Source organism: Geospiza fortis, unplaced genomic scaffold (genome assembly GCF_000277835.1).
Source record: "Geospiza fortis unplaced genomic scaffold, GeoFor_1.0 scaffold353, whole genome shotgun sequence".
NCBI classification, from domain to species: Eukaryota; Metazoa; Chordata; class Aves; order Passeriformes; family Thraupidae; genus Geospiza; species Geospiza fortis.
The window spans coordinates 117,650-141,364 of NW_005054473.1; the positions used below are offsets into that span (position 1 = coordinate 117,650).

Sequence of the window (23,715 nt, forward strand, 5' to 3'; positions counted from 1 at the left end):
TACAGCGGGGATGCAGCAGGGCTCACTCACCGCTGTGCTCCCCGGCCACCGAGTCCACGGCGCTGCCGCCGCTCTCCGAGCCCACGCTGCCCCCGTGCTCGGCGGGCGATGTCCGCAGCGTGGAGCCGTCCGTGGCCGCCGTGCTGCCCTCGTCGTCAGAGGCTGGAGCTAAGAGAATAAAGAGAGCTGTTACAAGTAAAAACACTGCCTGGGAACAACTGCAAACGGCGCTCTCGCTACCAGGGAAAGGCTGAGGGGATTGGGCTTGGGGTTTGGGGATGGCTACAAAGGGAAAGGGAGCTTGGGGGTGACCAGCAGGATGGTTAAAGCAGTGCAGGGGAGATATCTCGAGAGGAAAGCTTCTCTATCAAACACACAGGCATGCACAGTTACTTAAAGAACCATGTCTGGTTGTTTATAAATGCAAGGGAAATACAGCACATGCTTTGTTTTGTCTGCTTTAGTTTAAATACAGGAAATAACTTCCTCAGAAGTCTACAGTGAGAGTCAATCAAAGTAGGAAAAAGCTGTAAGTACACTCTCAAAAATACAAGAAGCCAATAGTAATAACTGGCTCTTCCAAACCGTGTTTGCAAACCAATTTTAAGGCATTACTTAGGTCAGAATGTGAAAAAGAAGATGCCTTGCAGTGAACAGTTACCTGATGCTGTTGTGTCTGAGAGTGTTCCAGCGTCGAGAGAAGAGGAGCTGGGAGCTTGGCCAGACAGCCCCAAGCTCTGCAGCCCAAGGGCACTGCTGCTGCTCCCTGCAAGCAGAGAACAACTTATGAGCATCTTTCTTGGAGAGAATAAGTTAATCCTGGCATTTTCTGTACATTTCATAGTTCTGCTATCTTTGGTTCACTGGTGATGACACCAACAGCTTTGCCTCATTTCTTTCCCAGTTTTCCGTTTCCATCCCCTTTTTGCCTGCCAACAGTGCCCACATCTGACCTTGCTGATCTTGTTGCAGGCTCAGGGCAATAGCCAACTCCACCATTGTCTCATCATCTGCATCTGGAGGGATATCCAGCATCGGAGGGAATCCCTCTGCTCCAGCCAGCAGAGCCTCCAGAGGAGAAGGATTCCCATTATTCACGTTCTCAGAAGTCTCCAGAACCATGGATTCAGACTATGGAGAGGAAACACAGTGAGAGCCTTCCCCAGACCACCTCCACTAAGGGAGCACTACAAGCAGGTTCATCAGAACTAAATTGACTCAAGTCCTGGCACACTTCAAGGGCTCCAAGGAGAAGCTCTGGACTCACCACCATCTCAAAGTCCCCGTGATCCACCTCGCTCTGCTCCTGGCTCTCCTGTCGGATGTGCTCTCCATTTGCTATCCCAGAGCTCTGCAGCTTGTCCTCTGCATCGTCGTCATCATCATCATCCTTATCTCCTGAGTGGCAAAGCAGGAGTTCATAAATGCACAGCTCCTCATCCCATCCCAAACCAGGCTGCTAATGCTGGGAAAAAACCCTAACTACCCTCAGTTACCAAGAGACTCCTGACACCTACAATTTGCTTCAATACTGAAAAATCTCTCTTGGATAGAGCTCTGATAATTTTGACCTGCACACATCTTTGACTGATTTATTAGAACCTGAAAACATGCATAGAAATACTAACTCTAGATTATTACTCTCTAGATAAAATGATCAGATTTTCCTGTCACTGAAAGGGGAATATATCAGAAAGATCTCCTTTGTGAATCCCAAAAGATCAACAAAAAGGTAAGAGTTTATTAAATAAAAAGGGGTTTAGGGGGCAAGGGAGAGCAAAAGAAAGGAAAAAGGCTGATTTTAGTTTTTTTTAGTCTCAGTTTCTAACAAGACCACTTTGTTTTCCTGTCCTTCCTGACCAGTCAAGAAGGCCATGCTGGTTTAAGCAGGGATGCCCTGGCGTACCCATGGGGGTGTTGCTGCGGGGGGACGATGGCAGGGTCACGTGGCGCCGCTTGTTCCGCGGTCTCAGCACCCTGATCAAAGCTTGCTTGCAGGAAAAGCTCACTGCTGGGTCCTGCAGGGTGAACAGTTCATCATTACATTCCTCAAGCTCTAGGTCCTTTTTCACAGCATTTGGAAAGATGGCTAAAAATGCACTTGTGACTCTGGTCAGTCATGGTTCATGTAGGACACGAGTCACCTCCCACAAAGCAACACTTGCAATTCCACATGCAGCACATGACAAACATTACTAGAACAAAAGGAGAGGGAGAATTCTCCTCCATTCACTTCTGGCTGGATGTTTTTGGCTGTATTTTGTATCTGTACTATGTATTCCCATTCTGCCCACATTTAATTTTTTCCCCACTATAGAATCATAGAAACATTTAGGTTGAAAAAGTCCTCTGAGATCAAGTCCAGCCATAAACCCAACACTGCAAATCCCCCTAACCCATGTCCCCAAGTGCCATATCTACACTTTTAAATCCCTCCAGGGGTGGGGACTCAACTGCTGCTCTGGGCAGCCTGTGGCAGGCTGAACACCCCTTCCACAAAGAAATGTTTCCCGATGCCCAACCTAAACCTCCCCTGGTGCAATTAGAGGCTGAGGCAGAGAAGAACAAGGTGACATACTGGGCAAAGTAACATCTGCATGTAGATCTTGGATGCAGTATGGATACAGTCCAGCTCACACGTGCAGTATCCATGGATAATATCCACCAAAGCATTGACTGTGGCTTCAACATGAGTGAGACCTAGCAGGAATAAAAGCAGGACTGAAATCAGCTCTCTCTGTATTTCAGCACAGATTGAGGCACTGCAGGAAGCATCTTTTGTTTGTAGACTTCAAGGCACAATGTTAACAGCACAAATACATTGATTTTCAATCCAGACTGAGCCAGTCCTGTCTGTCTGATGGAATATTGTGAACTCCATACACCAGCACCACTGAATATCCTCTAACACCACCCACAAAGACAAATGTGGGTAAATCAATCATCAGTCCCTTCTTCCTGGCACAATACACGTGTCCCTGAACAAAAGCTTTGAAGCAGAATCTGCAGCTCCACATCACAAAGCTCTCAGTGCAGCACTAGCATTGAAAAGTCATGTTCTCTGCTTACAAACTTCAAGCAGGCCCCTTCAGAAGCCACAGGCTTGCCAACAGCAAAGGAAGAGCTCTCCCACCTGGCAGGCAGGCAGGGGCCAGGAAGGCGTTTTTGGGTTTTGATGCATGGAGCTTCCAGAAGTGGTTCACCAGCTGGGTAATGAAGGTGCAGCCCTCTCCTTCCACGTGTTTCTGGGCCTCCTGCCCTTCTTCACTCTCTGCAGAGATTAAAAAACACCTCTCAGAAATGTGCAGGGGAAAACCTTAATGAGGGTAACACCAAGTTTATTTGAAATGGCTGTTTTCAGAGGCTTTGATGTTCTCATCAGCAGGATATCACACACCTACCAAATGTGTCAAATACAGTCTCTGCCACTCTGAACCCAACACCCAGCACAGCTTCAATTATCACAACAGAAACTTAGAGAAAATTACAGACTTATCTACCTGTTTCCAGCTGTGGCAGCTTTGATTCTGTGTAGTGGACCAGATTGTTGGGTCTCATAATAGCAATGGAGCGAGCAGTGATGACCAGCCTCTGGAACACCTCAGGATCAAGGTCCTTTCCTTCTTTGGTTGAGGAAGTCAAATACTGAATGGCTTTGCTTAGCAGTGCTTGATCCTGTAGAGCGAGAGAGAACACAGGCAAAGAAAAACAACTGATTGCAGCATGAGAAAGCAGATGACGCACAACCACAGGACAGATCCTGGGGAAATCCAGCACTCTTCATCTAAGGAAGAGTAACCAATGCTAAAAGGTCACAGAATCACACAACCCTGGTGAAACACAGCAGCCAGCAGGGCAGGCAGCAGGAGCTAAAGGGAGATGAGACAGGAGGTTTGTGCTGCATGAAGGAAGGGCTCTCTAGGGCTCTGCTGCACCTCAGCCATGACCTGGCAGGTTCCAGGAGCCCCAAATCCATGCCCTGGGCAGTACCTTGTGGTTGTGGTAGGCTGAACGGCTGGTGTGCAAGCTGGCCAGCAGGCTCTTGGTCTGCTGCTGCACGCTGGAAGGGGCTGGCATGGACAGCAGCACTGTAGCCAGTTCCTGAGCTGCCATCTTGTTCTTCTCCTAAGAACAGACAAACCCCATTATTCAGTATATTTACCATCACTCAGTGTACCAACAGCCCCATTCTCTCAATACCTTCTTGATAGCCTCCCTCCATTTCCTATTTGACATTTAGGGAACACTTCACATGTCTACACAGGAAAAGTCCCTTTGAGATTTATGGGCTCCCACCCTGCTGTTTCTGTAAACGAGGTCACTCCGCAGCACAAAAAGCCCACCAGCGCTAAATGCAAATGCCAATTGTCATTCTAAACTAGTTTCAAACGCTTTTGGCTAAGGCAACTTTCAGATCAGTGCTCTGAGCAAAAGGGATGCGCTCTGCTCCTATCAGGCCCCCGGGGCTGCAGGAGGTAGTGCTGAGCTGGCCCCTCCTCCCCCGGCTCCAAAGCTCAGGAATGTATTCAGAAAGTTACTTGCCTTCTCGTTGACTGGTCCCACAGCAAAGCAGCTTTCCAGCGCTTCTAAAGAACTCACAACTAGCCTGGAGGGAGAGAGGAAAGCAGGCTTGAGTACAGCAACCCTTCTCTCTCCTTAGCACTTTGCTTTATGCGGGCTACAGTCATGAGTAGCTCAGAGACAGCTAACGAATGCCAAGTACAAAATCAAAGCATGATAAAACCTGCCACAGGCACCATGCATATCATTTCATTGTGTTACAGACCAGAGTTAAACCTGGCTCACGCTCACAGACAAACTTAGGACTGCTTTAATAATCCACAGCTGAAAGACAGGGGCTTTTCTCTCCCAAAGAGGATAAAACATTTCCTTACGCAGCCTGCAGCAGGGATAACTTGGATTGTCTTGACAGTCCCAATTCACCATGGCCCCCAGACGTACAGATGACTGCAGATCAAGGCTGGCTATGACACATGGGAAAAAGCGGAACCGACTTTGCTCAGGGAGCAACGTTCTACTCGCTTGCTATTTTCACACAGGTTGCTCTTTCCAATTTGGAGTTTCAGCACAAAATATTCCAGAGGAAAATTAACTCAGAGCACTGGGTGTGACCCTGAGGGAGGGATGCTGAAGTTCAAGCAGGCTGGGAAAACACTTGTCCCGAGGGAAAACCTGCTTTACAAGTGGCAGCAAAGTCCCTGTAGCAGCACTCCATGCCCCCAGGTGGAACTACCTGAAATGCCATCTGACACACCAGAAGGAGCAGGAAGATACAGGAAAAAGCAGGGAAGAGAGAGCACTAAGGGGAAGAATAGCAGTGTAGGATTGGAAGGCAGAAGGAACAATTGTCTGGTCTGGTGGTGATAAATAACATCCCCCTCCCCACAGCCACCCTCATAAAGCTTGGAGGGAACAGAAGTGGGATAAGAAGGCACAAGGAGGGAACAAAGCAGAGAGGAGTCTGTCAAATAAGCAACAGTTATGCTGTGTACAGCAAAAATCAGCAAACCACCTCATCTTTACATTTGCTAAACCATCTGCCATGCAATGACCAGAATGTAAAGAAGCAAATGTCACTTGGAAAACAAAAAAAACCCAGTCACCAAAAGCCACACCATGTGTTCTGTCTCTGACACACACTCATTCGTGCAGAGAAAAGGATGCCATACTAACCGGTCCAGGGTGGTTAGGGACTCAGTGTCAGAACTTTGGGGGAGCAAAGAAAAAGGAAAAAAAAATAAAAATGTGTAAAGCTCACAGAAAAACTCCCTAGAACACATTCTAAGCAAAAGGCAAATTAAATGGGGAAATCAGGAAGCCGGGGGAGCGTGAGTCTAAGCAGGGTCTCTACCTGGGCAGCACACACTGGTCTGGAGCAAAACAAAGACAGAGATGAGCCAGGTCACCTCACACAGAGAAGCCAAGCACCACTTAAAGCACCACCCAGGCTTAAATTCGAGTGCAGACACCACACTTGGATAGATAAGTGCCTCCTGCCTGCCATCAGCTGTTCCTACTCCAGAGAACCCTTCAGAAGGTAACACCAAATAGGAAGAATATTTTTTTTATATCTGAATTTTTAGAATATAATCCCACTGCTCTGAAAATTCAGAGAGCATGTCTGTGCTGAGAGGGACATCTTGTGGGGATGTCACAGCAGAGGAGGGAAGGAAAGGGAAAATAAACACAGGGAAAAATCCCATGAACTATTAGACAAAATATTAAAGGATGGCTGAACACGTCCTTCAACTGGGCCTAAGTGGCACTTCAAGCCCTGAGCCTCTACCAGAGAATTTCAGTCAAACTTAACCAGCACTTCCTCACAGCTGAGCAGCGATTGTTTCCTCTGAAATGGTCATTTTTCAGCAGTGCCAGTTCCTCTTTGAGCTGTTTCCCTCCTGTCCTTGCTGCTTTTACAACCCTTACGATACAGACTGTATGAGTTCAAAGGAAAACACAGCATGGACATAAGAAAGAACCCAAGTTCTGTTTATTCACTGCATTTATGTCCAGGTCACCCTTGGGGTTTGGCTCTCAGCAGGGATATGGGGAAAACCCAACACCTTCCCCAGAACAACAGCTCAGCCTGAGGCACGTGGGCTACAAGGCAAGTTGGTGGGAGCCACAAGCCTAAAGCAGGGTCACACACAAAGCCCTCCTCAAAACTGAGCTCAGCCTCAGAGAGGCCTGACCTTTGTGAGCTCCAGAGACCAAAAAGGGCCAGCTTGAAATGAGGGAATGTACCAGGGCAGCAGAAATTGCTTTGAGCTCCTCAAGACTGCTGAAACATGAACTAGGCAGCACAAGCAAGCACACAGATCTACCCATCTACTGCACCAGATCAACCAAGAGCCACCACAAACCCTCCTACCAAGATAATCAACCCCTGTTTTCAGCTGTTGCTGTGTAAGGCAGTGAGAACAACTCACAAATTCCCTCCAGTTCTCCAAGTCAGGAAAAGCACCCAAGTGCCCACCACAACAACAACAACAACCCATTTCCAAGGAGAAATAAGGGAGAGACTGTGGAAATACCTCTCCAGGACAGTCCCACTGGCAGCAGCAGGGGCAGCTGACTCGGCGTCCCCAGTGCCATTCCCTTGGTTGAGGTTTGGGGGACACACGTTGCTCACGGAAGCGGACGGGAAGTCCTCGGGGGGCTCGTCAGGCCAGCCAAACTGCTCTTTGGTTTTGCCATAAATTTTTATGGAATCCATCATGGTGACTCCAGCAGGATCCACAGAAGCCCCAACTGTGGTGATGAGAGAAATTTCTTAAAAACTGAGAGAACTGTTGCTTTTGGATATAAACCAGCCTCGTTTCACAGGACCAAGGACAGCAATTACACTGTCATTAATACACAGCCACTGACAATTGTCACAGACACATTTTATGAAAAATCCTTTCCTTAGGATTTTTTCTCCTGAGAAGCTGAGAGGCCTCAAGAACAAAATGTAAACAATGGTTATCTGCTGCTGTAGAATGCAACAGGTGCATTTGTGATTGGTCTCATGTGGTTGTTTCTAATTTATGGCCAATCACAGTCAGCTGGCTCAGACTCTTGGTCAGACACAAGCCTTTGTTATTCCTTCCTTTTCTATTCTTAGCTAGCCTTCTGATGAAATCCTTTCTTCTGTTCTTTTAGTACGGTTTTAATATAATATATATCATAAAATAATAAATCAAGCCTTCTGAAACGTGGAGTCAGATCCTCATCACTTCCCCCATCCTCAGACCCCTGTGAACACCGTCACAGACAGTGCCATCTCCTTTGCAAGGCCACTTTCCTTCTCTCACCTCAGCACAAAATCATTGAGCTGAACTACTGAACGTTCACTCACAGCAGCAAGAAACTGGGCCGTAAATAAAGTTACCAAATGCTCAGGGTTCCCCCCTCAGACCGTTTTTGCAGTCAGGACAAACGAATGGATTGTGGCAATTCCCAGCTGTGAGGCGAAGCAGCTTCATCCCACCCAAAGCAGCCCAGCAGCTGCTCAGACCAAGAGGGCCCACGGCCTTACTGAAGATGGTGAGTTTCTTGTCAGCCTGCAGGGCCTCCTCGCGGGTGAAGGGGAAGTCGAACCAGCGGGCGCGGGTCATGTTGAGCTGCATGGTGCGGCCGAAGATCTCCAGGTAGGAGGGGGCTCGCTCGATGGCCTGCGTGCCGATCTGGATGCGCATGCCCGTCATCACCATCGTGCTGTTGTTGTTGGTCACTTCGATGGTGAAACCCCCAGGCTGCAGAGAACAAACCACAGCTCAAAAACTCCCTCTGAAGCCAAGGACACTGTACAGAGGTGCCTCCACTGTTTACTCAATTACAGAATTACAGAATCACAGAATGATTAGGTTGGAAGAGACCTTCAAGATCATCAAGTCCAACCCATGCCCTAAACACCTAAACTGAACCATGGTACGAAGTGCCACATCCAGTCTTTTTTTGAACACATCCAGGGATGGTGACTCTACCACCTCCCTGGGCAGACCATTCCAATATTTTATCACTCTTTCTGTGAAAAACTTCTTCCTAATATCCAACCTCCATTTCCCCAACGCAGCTCGAGACTGTGTCCTCTGGTTCTGTCAGTTCCTGGAGAAAGAGACCAATCCCACCTGAGCACAGCCACCTTTCAGGGAGCTGTGCAGAGAGATAAGGTCACCTCTGAGTCTCCTTTTCTCCAGGCTGAACATTCCCAGCTCCCTCAGTGGTTCCTCATAGGGTTTGTGTTCCAGCCCCCTCACCACCCTTGTCACTCTTCTCTGGACGTGCTCAAGTGTCTCAACGTCCTTCCCAAATTGAGGGCCCAGAACTGGACACAGTGCTCAAGGTGTGGCCTCACCAGTGCTGAGTACAGGGACAGAATGACCTCCCTGCTCCTGCTGGCCACACCATTCCGGATCCAGGACAGGAGCCATTGGCCTTGGCCACCAGGGCACACTGCTGGCTCATGTTCAGTCTGTTGTCAACCAGTACCCCCAGGTACAGTACATGTTTGGGGTCATTTGAACAAAGCAGACTCCTTAAGGCAAGGCATGGTGACAACATGAACAACAATGCCACCCAGAAGCCCAAGAGAGTCCCTAGACTGCCCCACTCACCTTTGTGTTGGCCACGTACATGCCCGTGGAATTGAGCCGGTGCTTTATCTGCTGGGCATTGTACACCTGCAGCAGGTCATTGCCCCCGAACTCCACGTCTGTGAGCTGCTGGTTGTGCTCAAAGAAGTCAATGGGGAAGTTCACCTGGCTGGATGTGCGAGTTGCTAAAAGGGGAAAGAGATCTTTATGACAAAAGATGTTCTAAACAGGCAAAGTTCTAAAAAACCTGCAGAAACAACTTGCCTCCTGTAGAAAGTATTTCTATATGCATCTGTTGGATTTTTTACTCCTCAAACTTATGAAGAAGATAATACTACTCACAGTTATGAAGAAGAAGATGAAAAAGAAGGACTACTCTCTTCCTTAAAACTTCTATCTTGTTTATATATATTACAATATTTTAAAATTTTAAACTCTAAGTTTTCTACTATGTGACATTACACACTTTTATTTAAACTATGCACTAATAATCTTAGTTTTATTACTTAATTTTGGAAGCTTTCTCTATGACTTCAGGTCAAATGTAGTGTTCTCTTGAGGGTCAGTGCCCATCAGCACAGAAAGCCTAAAATTCTCAGTAACCAGGGTGCCAACATCCATCTACGGAAACATTTTATCCACTTAGCCAGTACCTATGTAATTGTCAGAACGAGTGTTGTAAGTATTTAGATGATGTAGATCAATCTTTACTTCTCCATTAGTGTCCTGGATTGCAAGATAAGTGTGTGTTCTATTTGGCATCTGTTACAGGTGGGGCAGTTCTCTTCTGTTCATTAGGCAGTTTTCTTTATCTCTTCTACAACCAATGCTCCCTCCAGGAGATCTCTGCTGTTTATGAGCCAATGAGTGTCCCTGCATGGCTGATCAAACTCCAGCATCCCATGGGGAGATGCTGCGCCCAGGGGAGGAGCCAAGCATTCCTACCTGGATCCAATCTGACATTTTGGGACACCAGGGCAGCCTTTGCCCACTGCATTCCCAGAGGAGCAGCTTTCTGCTGCCCTGCATTGCCAGAGGGAGCCCAGGCCCATCTAATCTAACCACTGAATCTTCAGAGGAAGACGACACCCTTCTCCAGGATCCCTGCTCCACCATAGCCACAGCTGTCACTGCAGGAGAGCTGCAGCCACCATGGGATGGGGCTGTGCCACCACCCTGACCCACAGGGGGTCAGGTCCTGTTCTGACCCTGTCAGTGTTGTTTTGTATTACTGCATTGTTTTATTTTTTTTATTTTCTTCCCTAATAAGAACTGTTATTCCTACTCCCATATCATTGCCTGAGAGTTCCTTAATTTCAAAATTCTAACAATTCAGAGGGGGAGGGGTTCACATTTTCCATTTCAGAGGAGGCTCCTGCCTTCCTCAGCACACACCTGTCTTTTCAAACCAAGACAGATTTTGGTGCCTTGATCCTGTTCTATTAACAGGAGATAACTGCCACACCTCTAACAGATGGCAGACAGAATACACACTTATCCTGCAGTCCAGGACAGGGAGTGACAAAGGTGATGTGAGGAGCCCTTACTGATGGCGGCTGCCTTGCGCTTGCGCACGGGTTTCATGATGCTGATGACGCTGCTGGGCTGCAGAGAGGGCTGCAGCCAGTAGGACGTGTTCTCCACGTTGGCCATGTAGATCCTCAGGCTGCCATCCTCACACAGCAGGATCATGGTGGTCCTCTGCTGCTCGTTGCAGGCCGTGTGACGGATGGCCACCATGTCCTGGATCTGCAAGGCAAGGCAAGGGAAGGGCTTGGCAACTCTCGCTTGGAGGAACAAACTCTTTGTATTAGAAAAGCTGCCAAGACTGGAGATGTGGTTGACAGAACAACAAGAAACCAAATTCTAAGAGTCAGAAATACAGGGAACCTTGACTAACCTTTGCTTTGGCTGGCAAGGTCTTAATCTCCTGGATGAGGAAGGTGTCTGGCTTCACCATCACCACCAGTGGGACACCTGTGGTCTGCTGGACACAGCACACCAGGCCAGGGTGGTTCATCACCTCAGACCACTGACACAGGGCTGGAGAAGTCTTACTGCCACCATTGGAACTGTGAGAGACAAAGGGCACAATGACATTCGTTTAAGGAGCAGCACAAGGAAAGCCACACCAATTTAATTGTGCTCAAATCAGTTAAAGCTTTGTCCTGAGCAGGGGCTCAAGCACTGCATCAATGAACAGTGTCTGGTTTACAGGTGAGCAACCTGAAACAGTCACCACAGTGGGCACAAACCACAAACATCCCAGTCCTCAACCCTGATCCCTACCCTGCAAACTCAAGGAAAAACTGGCTTAGTGTTGCATTTTATGCCCCAAATCAAGGAGGCAATTTATAAATGGCTTTCAGCAATGTTTTTATCTGAATGGATGAACAGTTTCATGTTTCAACACACCCAGAAGCAATAAGCAATGCAGGAGAATCAGTGTCTGCTCACTGGAAAAAGTGGAAGCAGAGCTGCAGAAAGACTAAGCCAAACTCAACTGGAGTTCAGGAGCTCTTGGAACCTGACCTCCTTCAGAGCCCACTCATGACAGTGGCTTTGTGTCAGGCCAGTGAAGAGTCTGTGGCCTGAGTGCCCAGCACAGTGTAGCAGAACACACAATAGAACTGTCTTTTTCTTGCCACATTCATAGAGTAAGAGATTGGTTTCCCTCAAGGGAGTCTGAAAATCAGCCTTAACACGCACAATGCACAAGGTCCACTGCAGCAGTGGTGCTGAAAGGAAACAAAGGCTCCCTCCTCGGCCGCCTGGGTGAGGGTGGATAATCCCATCGGTTCCAGCGGCTGCACCTCGGGCAGCTCCACTGCTCTGCAGACACCCTTCTGAAATCCTGCTGGGAGGACAAAATGCATGCATGGCCCACTGCTGAAACAGCCAGCTTTGGTTTCTAAACATCCTGCAACTGGGATATCATGGAATTCCTGAGCTGGAAGGGACCCACAAGGATCATCCAAGTCCATTAGGACACAAGGACCATGAAAAGTAGCAAGAAATATCAGCCAACAGGGAATTTTCACCACACAGTTTGGCCATTCAGAGCTGGGATGTTTAATAATAAGCAATATTTACTCTAAAAAGAAAGAAATAAAAATGCAGGGAGTGTCCCCCAGGATCCTCACCTCTTGATATTAATTGGGAAGAGCCGCTGCACTTCCAGGCTGGCCCGGCTGATGGTGGCTGCAAAGGATTTGCCTTGGCAGTAGCTGAAGAACAACATCTGCAGCACGTGGGAGTAATAGACTGACACCCCCCCTCCTGCCACCTGGCCATTGCTGTCCTGGGGGATGCAGAGAAATGCCAACATTTAACATAAACACAAATATCCCCACACACTCTGTCAGGCTTTTAAATTTGCTATGGAATTATTCCCAAAGCCGCCCCTCCTCCCCAGCAGTGAGAGAACAGAGCCCTAAATGACAATTTTCTAAGCTGAACTCCTGGGTGAACTCATCCATCAGACACTTCAAAGGCTCTGGGAGGGGATGCTGAGCCTGCACACCCGGAGGCTGTAGGTAACACCCTGAGCTCCCGCAGCTGTGAGCCTCAGCTCTGTGTGGCAGTGTCACATGGAGCATCCCCTGGATGCCCAGCTCATAAAAGACCTTCCTGAGAGCCTCCTTCTCATCTATTCCTGTTTTGAAGCAGGCTAGGGTAAAAACACTGGAGAGATTTTAAAGGTCATCCTCAAGAGAAGAAACAAAGGCTGACTGCAGCTCTCCAGCCCCAGCCATGGTGATTTATCCCTTCTGCTCCTGCACCTTTGGAGTGCCTTGCTCTGAGAACAGCACTGCTCTGAAGCCATCTCCCTGCTGAGAAATCCTGCTGGGCATGACTTCAGAGCCAGCCATGGAAAACATGCTCCATTTTCTAGATGAAAGGATCAAGGGGTTTAATTTTCACCCCCACCTCCTTTTACTGTAAGGATATTTCTCTCTTTAGAGGAATGAGAAAGCTCCTTGATCTAGATCAGGGGGCTTAAAAAGAGAAGGAAAAAAAGAAGGAAACTTCTGCCTTCAAATGGAAGATGCAAAAAAAGAGAGAAAGGGAAGTCACCAGCACCTTCAGGTCCTCGTGGTTGACTTCAAGCACATTGGTGACATAGAAGGGCCCGTGCTGGGCACTGCTGGCCTCCTCCATGAGCTGTGTGTAGATGTAGCCAGCAGAGGACATGATCACAATGATGTTCTTCCCCTCCTCGTTGAACAGGAAAGTGACATCCCTGATTTTGGAACTCGGTAGGAGGAAGTAGAAAGTTGGACTCAAGGCGTCTACTGAGAGGTCGTAAATCTGTGGGAAGAAGCAAAGAAATAATTAACCACAATGATTATCAAGGCAGTAATTAACTGCTACGATACAAAACAATGCAAATGAACAAGAGCTGTGATGAGGGAATCCCCATGAGATGTTACAGTTTGGGGCTTTTATTCTCTTTAAGTTCTTTCGGTTTGCTTTTCCTTGCAAGAAACATCCCAAATTTATATTTCCAATTCATTTCTAAGAATTACCACATTCTCCCACATGCAACTCCCCGAGGATCCAGACTCTGATACCTGCCAGAAGCTGTATCATCAACAGCTCATGGCCAGACATACCTTCACAAAGTCTGCAGTGACAATGGCCAGCTCTGTTTGGGATCCTGGCAGCCACACGGCTTTGATGATGAAATTCCCAGTGGCCAGTTGGGGATGAAGCACCAAATGATCAGAGACTGATCCAGAGCTGCTGAATGTTAACACATGGCAGTCCTGGAGTAATGAAGAAAATTGGTTAAATATTAAAACAAAGTGTTCACAAATATTTGAAGCCAAGAATGGACTTAAAAGTCAGCATTTCTCTTATGGCAAATAATAATTCAGAGAATTTACATCTCAATTTCCTGCACTGAAGATAAATAACATGAAGATTTGAAAAGAAAAAGCTACAGAGAGCACAGCTTTTTCTCAGCTAAATAACACATCTGTAGATTCTGCACTGGGAAAGCTGAATCTAAATTTGGGGGAATACAAAAAAGAGGAGTCCTTGCCAAAGAACACTAATTGTTACAGACTAGTTTTAGCACACTAAGTTTGTGTGTGTTTTGTTTTAATGCAAGAGCCAAACACTGGCTCTTGTCTTAAAACAAAATCAGCTTAAATACATTAAGAAATACTATTTCAAGGCACTGTCTCATTCATTATATTGTTCATCCAGGTCCTGCTTCTTTTACCTTATCTGTCTAGTAGGAAAGTGGATCAGGAGCTGAATTAGTGACAGAACTCTGGAGGCAGCTCTGTGCTAACTCCTCAGAGGAAACAAACACAGCTGGCTTTCAGCTGATGTTTGCAGCTCCCTGGAAAAGGGTTTGGCAGGCACTCACCTTCAGCCCACACACAGCCAGGTAGTCCTCCTTGCAGGGATTCCCAGTCAGGCTCAGCACAGTGAATGGGACGGGCGCCGATGCCAGACGGGTGAGGGTCAGTTTCCTTTTGCTGGAGTCGGCTTGTTTCAGCAGGGCTGAGAGCTGGAGCACTGTGATCTGCACCACAGAATGAGCTCAGTCATCTGACTGTAACTGGGGGGAGTCAGGCATTTCAATTCCAGATCCCACAGTTACAGAACCAGAACCACAGACTGAACTTGGTTATCTGTCTGTAACTGAAGGGAGTCAGGCATTTCAATTCCAGATCCCAGTTATTCAATTGATCCTGAATCAAAACCACAGAATCATCAAGGCTGGAAGGGATCCATGAGATCACTGAGCCCCAACCATCACCCCAGCACCACCATAATCACCCCTAAACCACATCCCCAAGTGCCATGTCCAGACACCTCCTGAACACTTCCAGAGTTGGTGACTCTACCACCTCTCTGGGCAACTTATTCCAATGTCTAACCAACCACTCCTGCAGACAATTTTTTGTTTATAGTAACTAACATGAACCTCCCTTGGTGCACCTTAAGGTCATCTCCTCTTGTCCTTTCAATGAATCATGGACCCCCACCTGACTCCAGCCTCCTCTCAGGTGGCTGCAGTGAGATGGGTGATGGCAGTGGCTGTTCTCACTGTTCCTGCTGCAGGAACTCTTTTTCCTTAACAGTTTACCCTACAAGAGGTTCTCCATAGCTTCACAACACTTCACAGACAGGCAGAACAAACCACAGCCCTGCCTTTTCCTCAGCACTGTTCCATGTCTCCTGGGAACCCAGTGCATCCAGCGCTGTTCCACTTCCCTTGGGAACCCCAGGATCCAGCACTGTTCCATTTCCCTGAGACCCCAGTGGCTCCAAGCACTGTTCCCCTTCCCTTGGGAGCCCAGTGGCTCCAGCACTTGTTCCCCTTCCCTGGGAACCCAGCAGCTCCAGCACTGCTCCACTTCCCTCAGGAACCCCAGGATCCAGCACTTCTCCATTTCCCTGGGAACCCAGCACTGCTCCATTTCCCTGAGAGCCCAGCGGATCCAGCACTATTCCCTTTCCTGGGGAACCCAGTGCATCCAGCACTGTTCCATTTCTCTGGGAACCCAGCGGCTTCAGCGCTCTTCCCTTTCTCTCAGGAGCCCAGCAGTTCCAGCACTGCTCCATTTCCCATGGGAGCCCAGCAGCTCCAGCACTGTTCCCCTTCCCTCAGGAGCCCAGCAGCTCCAGCACCATTCACCTTCCCTCAGGAGGAGCCCAGGCTCCGCTGGGGGCTCACCTTGCCCTTCTCGTGGCTGACAGCCAGGTGCTGGCGGCGGCCGTGGGGCGAGGACAGCACGCACATGGCCACGCGCCGCAGCACGTGCGCGCTGATCAGCTGCCGCTCTCCCCTTTCTCTCAGGAGCCCAGCAGCTCCAGCACTGCTCCATTTCCCATGGGAGCCCAGCAGCTCCAGCACTGCTCCATTTCCCATGAGAGCCCAGCAGCTCCAGCACTGCTCCATTTCCCATGAGAGCCCAGCAGCTCCAGCACTGCTCCATTTCCCATGAGAACCCAGCAGCTCCAGCACTGTTCCCCTTCCCTCAGGAGCCCAGCAATTCAAGCACTGCTCCATTTCCCATTAGAGCCCAGCAGCTCCAGCACCGTTCCCCTTCCCTCAGGAGCCCAGCAGCTCCAGCACCATTCCCCTTCCCTCAGGAGGAGCCCAGGCTCCGCTGGGGGCTCACCTTGCCCTTCTCGTGGCTGACAGCCAGGTGCTGGCGGCGGCCGTGGGGCGAGGACAGCACGCACATGGCCACGCGCCGCAGCACGTGCGCGCTGATCAGCTGCCGGATGGTCTGGCCCTGGTCCCCGCTGTAGTTCATGCGCACGTTCTCAAAGGCGCCTTCCTGCGAGCCCAGGGTGGGGACCTGAGCCAGGGAAAGCATCCAGAGGGTGTCACTGCAATGTCTCTGTTTCAAAGCCACTCCCCCCATCCACACTCTGTTAATTCCTTTTGTTCATACCATCAGCTGATCCGTCATTTCTACTGATTTGTCCAAAGTGTGGAGCTCGCTGAGAGCCTGCTGGGCACGGCTGCTGCTCCCCATGGCTGAAGCCTGCTGGAAGTTGACCTGGATGGCATCCATCAGGAAATTCAGCATCTCCAGCACCAAAGGTGCAAAGGAGAAGTTGGCCTACAAGAAACAGATCAGGCAAATGATGAACAAGATGCTCCTGATGGGAGCTGCACATAAACTGTTTTTTAAAGCCTGACACCCCCTTTTGACCCTCTCATCTCAGCTTAGAGCCAACCCAGCCCACCCAAGATGCTCATGACAACCCATCTCTGTTTAGCAGTTGACAATTATACCTGGGACTGCAGCTCCTCTCGACAGCCCTCCACGTTCCTGCACAGGCTGCTCTTCTTGGGCTTCTCCTCATCAGGGCCCTTGCCCTCGCTGATGGTGACCTTGGCCTTCTCAGCTGGGGACGTGCTCGCGTGGCGGATGACGCTCTCGGGCACGCGGGGCTCGCTCTGGAAGGCTGATTCCTTCATGGTAGAGCTCATCCCACTGCTGGGAGTTCTCTTCACCAGCGCCTGGGAATGACAGTAGCACTAAAATCCCAAACCAGGCTCAACCTGGCTACTGATGAAGTGAACACAGATTGTAAGAGCAGCAATTCGAGCACAGTTCTAAAGAAATAACATCCTGCATGTGACTCTCCACCCAAGGATTAAGAACTTTCCATATTTAAGATATAATTATTTCATTTGCTGCTAGTGAAAAACATGGGAAAAGGTGTTTGCTGTGCAGCAAATTTTGTAAAGGCAGGTGGAATCCCAGGAATCACTAGGACACAGATTTACTAATGCTCTTATTTGGTGCAAAAAAATTAATTTCCAGACAAGCTGTAAATTCTGAGGGTTCATTATAAAGTTAAAGCCTTCACGTCTTAGCACTCCTGCATACATAAATCCTGACATAACTTACTGCAGAACAGAAAATTGCAAAGGACTTGAAAATCTGAAGACATAAAGAATTTACCAGGCAGCTGCCATCCTCCTTGGCTCCACAGTCACAGAAGAAGGATCCGTACTTGGCGTAAGAAATCTCATGATCCTTGTGACAAACTTTAGCACAAACTGTGCAAACACCAACCCCATCAACCATCTTGCAAGTGTGACAGTGGTACCTGCCCAAAATAAGCCCGGTGAGTTTTGACAGGCAGTGCCTTGAGGCTCACAAACTACACTGGTTTCCTTCCCAATGGCCAGAAATACCAGGTTGAAACTCTGAACAAAAGCTTGAGATTCTTACCAGTGTTGATTCATGAATTCTTTCTGTGTGATGGTGAAGGTGCAGAGTTTGTTACAGAGAGAATCTTCATCCTATCCAGAAGAAAATTGTTTTAGGAAGGTGTCATAACTGCAGCTACAGCGAAGTACAGGTACAGAATAAATTGCCAAGAAACCAAAGGTACATTTTAACAGCAAATTTTAGCAACACTGAGCTAGAAGGGAGCTGGTATCAAACCACAAGGAGAGAGGAGATGGTGACACATTGTAGTAACATGAAATGGTTAACAAGAAAAAGAAACAGTAACAAAAATATTGATACAAAAAATAACACACCCTAAGAGCTTTTTTTCACCACCCAACAGCACTTAAAGTATTAATCACAGTTGCTTGCTGATACAAAAACTAGTTATTGCCAGCCAACCAGTAGGAACAAACCCATTTATTCAATTTCCTCCTTTTAATTAAAAATAAATATATAATATTTATAAATATTATTAAAAATAAATATATAACATTTATAAAAGAAATATTAAATTTTCATTGACATCACAAAGTCAACACATCTACGCAGGAATGGCAGATCCTCTCCCCCGGACCTGACATGTAGGGTCCTTCACTCAGTGAACACAAAATCTCAACTGATAAGCTGAGTGATTTGGGAGGTGTAAAACAAGCCCTCCTGTCCCCTGCAGCACCCACTGTGCCTGCTGCTTACCGAGTCCTCAGCCTGGGAGTCCTCCTCCTCCACAGCCAGCTCCTCCACCCAGTCCGAGTCCACCTCGATGGCGCGCTCCTCACCATCCACAGACAGGTGGCTGGGGCCCTGCCCGCTGCTCTGGCTCAGGGCATTGGTGACATCGGCCAGGTAGGACACGATGTGGCACGTGCACTCCAGGATTGTCACGTGCTGGGGAGCAAAGGCAAGGAAAATCAGAGCCCCAGAGCTCACAGCCCACAATGGCTGCTACAGGGCACGAACACAGGACAGACATCCCCCGGCCAAATTGCTTTAAAATTCCCACCAGGTTTTGTCCCACCAAACCAGGACAGCTCTACCCAGGCCTGGGAGTCATGCCTGCAAGCACAGCACCAGCACAGGCCTTACCTTCCCTTGCATGACGTTGGCATTCATTTTCTCCACCACGTTCTTTTGAGACAGGTATTTCTTGCTGCAACACAGAACACTGGGAATTACTACAGAATGGTTCAGGATGGAAGGGATCCTAAAGCCCATCTCATCCCACCCCTGCCATGGGCAGGGACACCTTCCACTATCCCAGGCTGGACCAAACCCCATCCAACATGGCCTGGAACACTTCCTGGGATGGGGAGTCCAAAACCCCTCACTCCAGCTGACAGTCTTTGGGAAGTATAAACTCAGTCCTGACCAACTGCTTCAAGCATTCAGTTTGCTTTAGATTAACAACAGGGAATGCATAATTGCAGTAACTAAACCGCTCAGAGTAAAGAAACAAAACATGATTGTTTGGAACAGATGGGCACGGATCTGCCTCCCTCAGACACTTTATATCCCAAACAACAAACAATAAACTAAGAGAGAAGGGATTTTCTGTAAACACAAATTTCTGTCCCTGAAACACCAGAAAAGAAATTTAAAAAACCCCACAAAAATGAAGCATCAGCAGGACTCTCAGAGTTCACTCTTACCATCTGCTCAGCCAGTCCACAGCAGCACCATGAAGCTGGAGGTGTCCTGCCCCTTGTCCTGCACTGGCCAAAGTTGCCATGACGACCATCAGCTCAGGAAAGCCCGTGCCATCGCCATTGGCCAACATCTCCGTTGCCATTGGAATCAGAGTGCTGAGCAGAACAGTGCACACGCCTTCCCCCACTTGGCTGAGCAAAAAGAGGAGAGTTTCACACAGGTACCACAAAGAACCAGCAGCAACTCACACGAGATTGCTCTAGAGAGAAGAGGAATGCAGAGCGCACGCAGACAGGACCAGGGCTGTGCTTTACCTGTTCTCCCGAACAATGTACGTGGTCAGGAGCTGCAGCAGCTGCCTGTTCTCCTGCACCACGTCCAGCTGGTCCGAGTCCTTGGGTGGGGACATGGTCATCCTGGTGAGCCAGGCCTGCAGCCTCACGGGCTCCACACAGGCCAGCTGGGCCAGGGAGCCGCAGAGGCGCAGCAGGCTGGGGTTGGGGCTCTTCTCAGCTGGGGGGAAAGTTACTGTCAGTGACAGATGCTCCAAGGAACACGTGTGGAAATGGCTTTCCTTGAAAGCATGAAGCTGTGATCCCACTCCCTCCCACAGATTTTCTTCCAAGCACCTTCCAATCTCAGGCAATACAAGAACAGTGTGAAGTGGAAAAGGCAGCAGGGAGGAGATCCTACTGGCACTTACTCAGCTGGAAGAGCTTGGTGAAGAATTTCAGCACCCTGTTACAGAACTTGGCCGAGAGGTTCTCGTTGGCCGTTGCCATCATGATCTGCACCAGCTCTCCACTGTATAGAGGAGAGAATGAAATCAGCTTTGTAAAGAGCAGCCCATTCCCCTGTCCCACTGGCTCCACTTCTCTCCACCCTCACACTTCAGACTGGCAGGAGTTTGTGTTAGCACGGCTCAGCAGCCAAACCACAGAAACTGCTTTCAGCCAAACAGCAAACCCAGCTCAGACCAAAACTCAGAAATGAGCTCCTCAGTAGCATTTCAGTGTTCTCTACATATCCAGTCACAAAAGAACTGGCTCCAAAACAGATTTTCTTGCCTATTTTTCTCTTCTATACTAATAATGTACAGCCACCAGGCTGCTTTCATTCTGAACTGTTCAACAGGTAGAGAGAAAAACCAGGCAATGGTCAGCTTTCTGATGGAGAAAGCCTTTCCTCTTGCTCACCTCATACTCAGAACACTGTGGTTGTGCTAGGCTGTTTCTATCACAGTTCTAGCTGTTCTAGGCTGCTGCCAGCACAACTTATCTTTATGATTCTAAGTCAGGTCAACCCCCCCCTCCCCCACTCTTAATATTATCAACCTGTGGCCCCACAGAAGCACTGAGAGAATTTGGGATTTTGCAGCTTTGAGCAGCATCTCTCAGAAACCTGCTCTGACAAAACAATCATCCTCCAAGATTCCCCACTGATATTACTATGAGGTCTCACTGAGTTTTTCATCTGGACAAAGATCCAGGTCCTCTCACCCTCAGAGTCTCTTCCCACTCTCCTGAACTGCCTGAAGGATATCCTGGCCCTACAGAGTCTGTATTTTCCTGCACAATGGCATTAACATCATCTTGGTGTCTACACTGACAAGCTAACAGAACAAAGATGAGAAATGAAGTCCTTGGAATATAACTTCCATGGTGACTTCACCTTTCTGAAAAGAATTCCTCCATGGCTTTTCTGGCCTGGCTGCTCTCCAGCTGTTTCTCCAGATGCTGCAAACATTCCTCCAAGATGGACTCATCCAGGCCACTGAGGATTAAAAGAGGAATAGGTAAGGATCAAATACATGAGGATGAAATAAGAACATCTAGAAACAATTTCAACAATCACAACAGCTCTGAGAGGCCAGAAGTGATCTATTTGCTATTACAATTCCAGTAATTTGTCCACTAATTGAAAGCAACTCTTCTTCCAACAGACAGGAGAAAAACAACTGATGAACAACTTTACATAAACACCAACAAATCCACCAAGTTAGAACAAAGGGACACATGATGCTGTAAGGCAAGTCCCAGCCAGAAACCTAAAATAACCCAGACCTTTCTGACACCTCATACACAAATGCCTATAAAGAGCTGCTCCTTTTACACTTTAAGTCTCTTCTACTGTTACTCCTCCCCATTCTCTCTTGCTCTCACCCCCACTCCACAGTTCTGGTAATGTGAAAAAAAAATGTCTCATATTTAAAGTATACAAGTACACAACAGATAAAAATAAGCTGATTTTTTTCTGTTCCAGAAGCATCCCCGCTGTAGCCAATCTTCACACAGCTTTGTTACCTGTTTGGGTCAGAGTGATGGGCCAGTATGTTATAGCACCCCGTGATCAACTTCTCGTAAACACGTGCCAGGAACTCATCCGAGTCCGCCGGGCCCAGGATCCTTTCCAGGGAGTTGCTGCTGATTTCTGCCACACTCTCTGTGCTGGTCTCCAGAAGGAGGGGCAGCAGGGAATGGATCACCTGGGGTGGGTTGGGATCATCTGACCAGCTTGAAAAGAAAAGGACACAAGTTAATTCTCTGAATGATGTATCACAGATCATCCCCACTGGAAAGCAGCATTCACAGTAAGTGAGGTACAACCCTCGATGGAAGTCAGTGATGAAACCCTTTTTGGAAAGGTGGGATAAAAATACTGGCCCAGCCATTTTCCCCCTCCGAAAAAAAGTCACCCTTTGGAAAAATCTACATGTTACTTTTGCATATATACAGTTACAGCATCTGCCTAGACAGTCCCACTATCATATGTGTGGCTTTGGGGCTTGTCTGCAGTGTCAATGACTACTTTTTGGTTTCAGAGTACTTTAGACTAAGTCCCTGGAAAAAAAATGGCATTTCACTTTTCCTTAAACATTAAAAACTTCACACAAGTGAATGATAACAAAACACAAATGAATTAGTTAGATCGCTATTGTGTCAGTTTATATCCCCTTTTCTTCAAGTCCATACTTGACAAAAAGGTTTCCTTCAGGGAGCTGGACTTTTGGAGATACCACAGGAAGACAGAAAGACTGACTGTCATTCATTTGGCATTTGGAACTGTGAACTGGAAGGTTTAGGTCAGAAGCAGCAGCAGGTCAGTAAGTGTTGCACAGACACAGCCCTGCAGGACACAGAGCAAAGCACCCAGCAGTGTGTGGAACACACAGTGTAACACAAGGCCTGACTTACATGATGAGATCCCCGGTGAGCCTGACCAGGGACAGCAGGGTGTGCTTGAGAGAGGCTGCCAGGGGCAGGCTCTGGCTGCAGAGGGTGCCCAGGTGTGCAGCCTGCACAGCACTGATGTAGCTTTCTGCAGGGATGGTGTCGTTGGCAAAGGCGTTGCGCTGGGGAGGGACACACACACGTCAGAGCCCTGGGTCTGGGACAGAGGCACACACTGCCCCCATTCCCAGCAATGCCTGCAGCTGCACTCACACCACAGCAGGCCCTGAGGCTGGACTCACCCATGAACCGATGTTGGGGAACTCGTTGGTGTGGATGTTGTTCCAGGATTCACACAGCGTCTGCACAGCTGATGGCAAGTTCTGGACAAGGGCTGGACCTGCAGTTACACAGAACGATCAGTCACTGAATAAATTCCAAAGTCTACAAGTAAAAATCATCCGTACGTGTTTAAGAGCATCCCAGCTTCTTTCACTTCACTAAAACTGCACAAAACACGGCACAAATACTAATTCACAGAAGTCTTCAGCATACCAACATTTCATGTTCCCCTTGTTATTCCATGCCACAAGCTCCAATATGGTTACAAAAACATTTCACTGATCCAGAGGAGCCCACAAGATAATGATCCTTTCAAGGCTTGCCCAACTGTTTCAGCTGGTAGGATGCTGAAGAGACTTTGCCGTGTGCTGCTGGCAGCACAACTCACTAGTTTGAACAGCGGTGGAGACCACTTTGAAATTGGGTACTGGAAGCACTGTGGGAAGGTTCACCCACGGGGGAGGCACCCTGAGCCCAGCAGTGCCCTGGCCCTCACCCAGAGTGTTGGACTTGCAGCGGCCGGAGCCGATGGCCAGCACGGCGGCGTAGCCCCGCAGCTTCTCCTCAGAGGCTCTGCTGTCCGAGGCCGCCTCCTCCGAGAGGCTCCGCAGCAGGTAGGACCTGCAGGCAGGAGGGAGGGAGGGGATTCACCTCAGCTCTGCAGCTCACAACTGAGGGTGTCAGTGGAGTGACAGATAAAACACAAACTTCTGAAGTTCTGCCCCACACATCATCTCA

At 48.5% G+C, this 23,715-nt stretch overlaps 1 protein-coding gene across 1 annotated transcript in view; it reads right to left on the reverse strand.

Moving 5' to 3' along the window:
• UBR4 (ubiquitin protein ligase E3 component n-recognin 4) overlaps positions 1 to 23,715 on the reverse strand; it is an 84,923-nt gene that overhangs the window by 47,460 nt on the left and 13,748 nt on the right. The window contains 34 exon segments of the mRNA XM_031062929.1: positions 31 to 168; positions 662 to 766; positions 954 to 1,131; positions 1,268 to 1,398; positions 1,907 to 2,018; positions 2,579 to 2,700; positions 3,134 to 3,271; positions 3,501 to 3,675; positions 3,991 to 4,125; positions 4,543 to 4,606; positions 7,056 to 7,272; positions 8,042 to 8,258; positions 9,120 to 9,283; positions 10,646 to 10,847; positions 10,999 to 11,170; positions 12,242 to 12,399; positions 13,182 to 13,409; positions 13,715 to 13,867; positions 14,479 to 14,637; positions 16,244 to 16,426; positions 16,523 to 16,693; positions 16,870 to 17,097; positions 17,546 to 17,693; positions 17,819 to 17,889; positions 18,515 to 18,706; positions 18,905 to 18,968; positions 19,468 to 19,656; positions 19,780 to 19,978; positions 20,169 to 20,269; positions 21,137 to 21,238; positions 21,769 to 21,978; positions 22,660 to 22,817; positions 22,938 to 23,035; positions 23,474 to 23,598. Of these exon segments, the coding sequence (XP_030918789.1) occupies positions 31 to 168; positions 662 to 766; positions 954 to 1,131; positions 1,268 to 1,398; positions 1,907 to 2,018; positions 2,579 to 2,700; positions 3,134 to 3,271; positions 3,501 to 3,675; positions 3,991 to 4,125; positions 4,543 to 4,606; positions 7,056 to 7,272; positions 8,042 to 8,258; positions 9,120 to 9,283; positions 10,646 to 10,847; positions 10,999 to 11,170; positions 12,242 to 12,399; positions 13,182 to 13,409; positions 13,715 to 13,867; positions 14,479 to 14,637; positions 16,244 to 16,426; positions 16,523 to 16,693; positions 16,870 to 17,097; positions 17,546 to 17,693; positions 17,819 to 17,889; positions 18,515 to 18,706; positions 18,905 to 18,968; positions 19,468 to 19,656; positions 19,780 to 19,978; positions 20,169 to 20,269; positions 21,137 to 21,238; positions 21,769 to 21,978; positions 22,660 to 22,817; positions 22,938 to 23,035; positions 23,474 to 23,598 (5,207 nt within the window).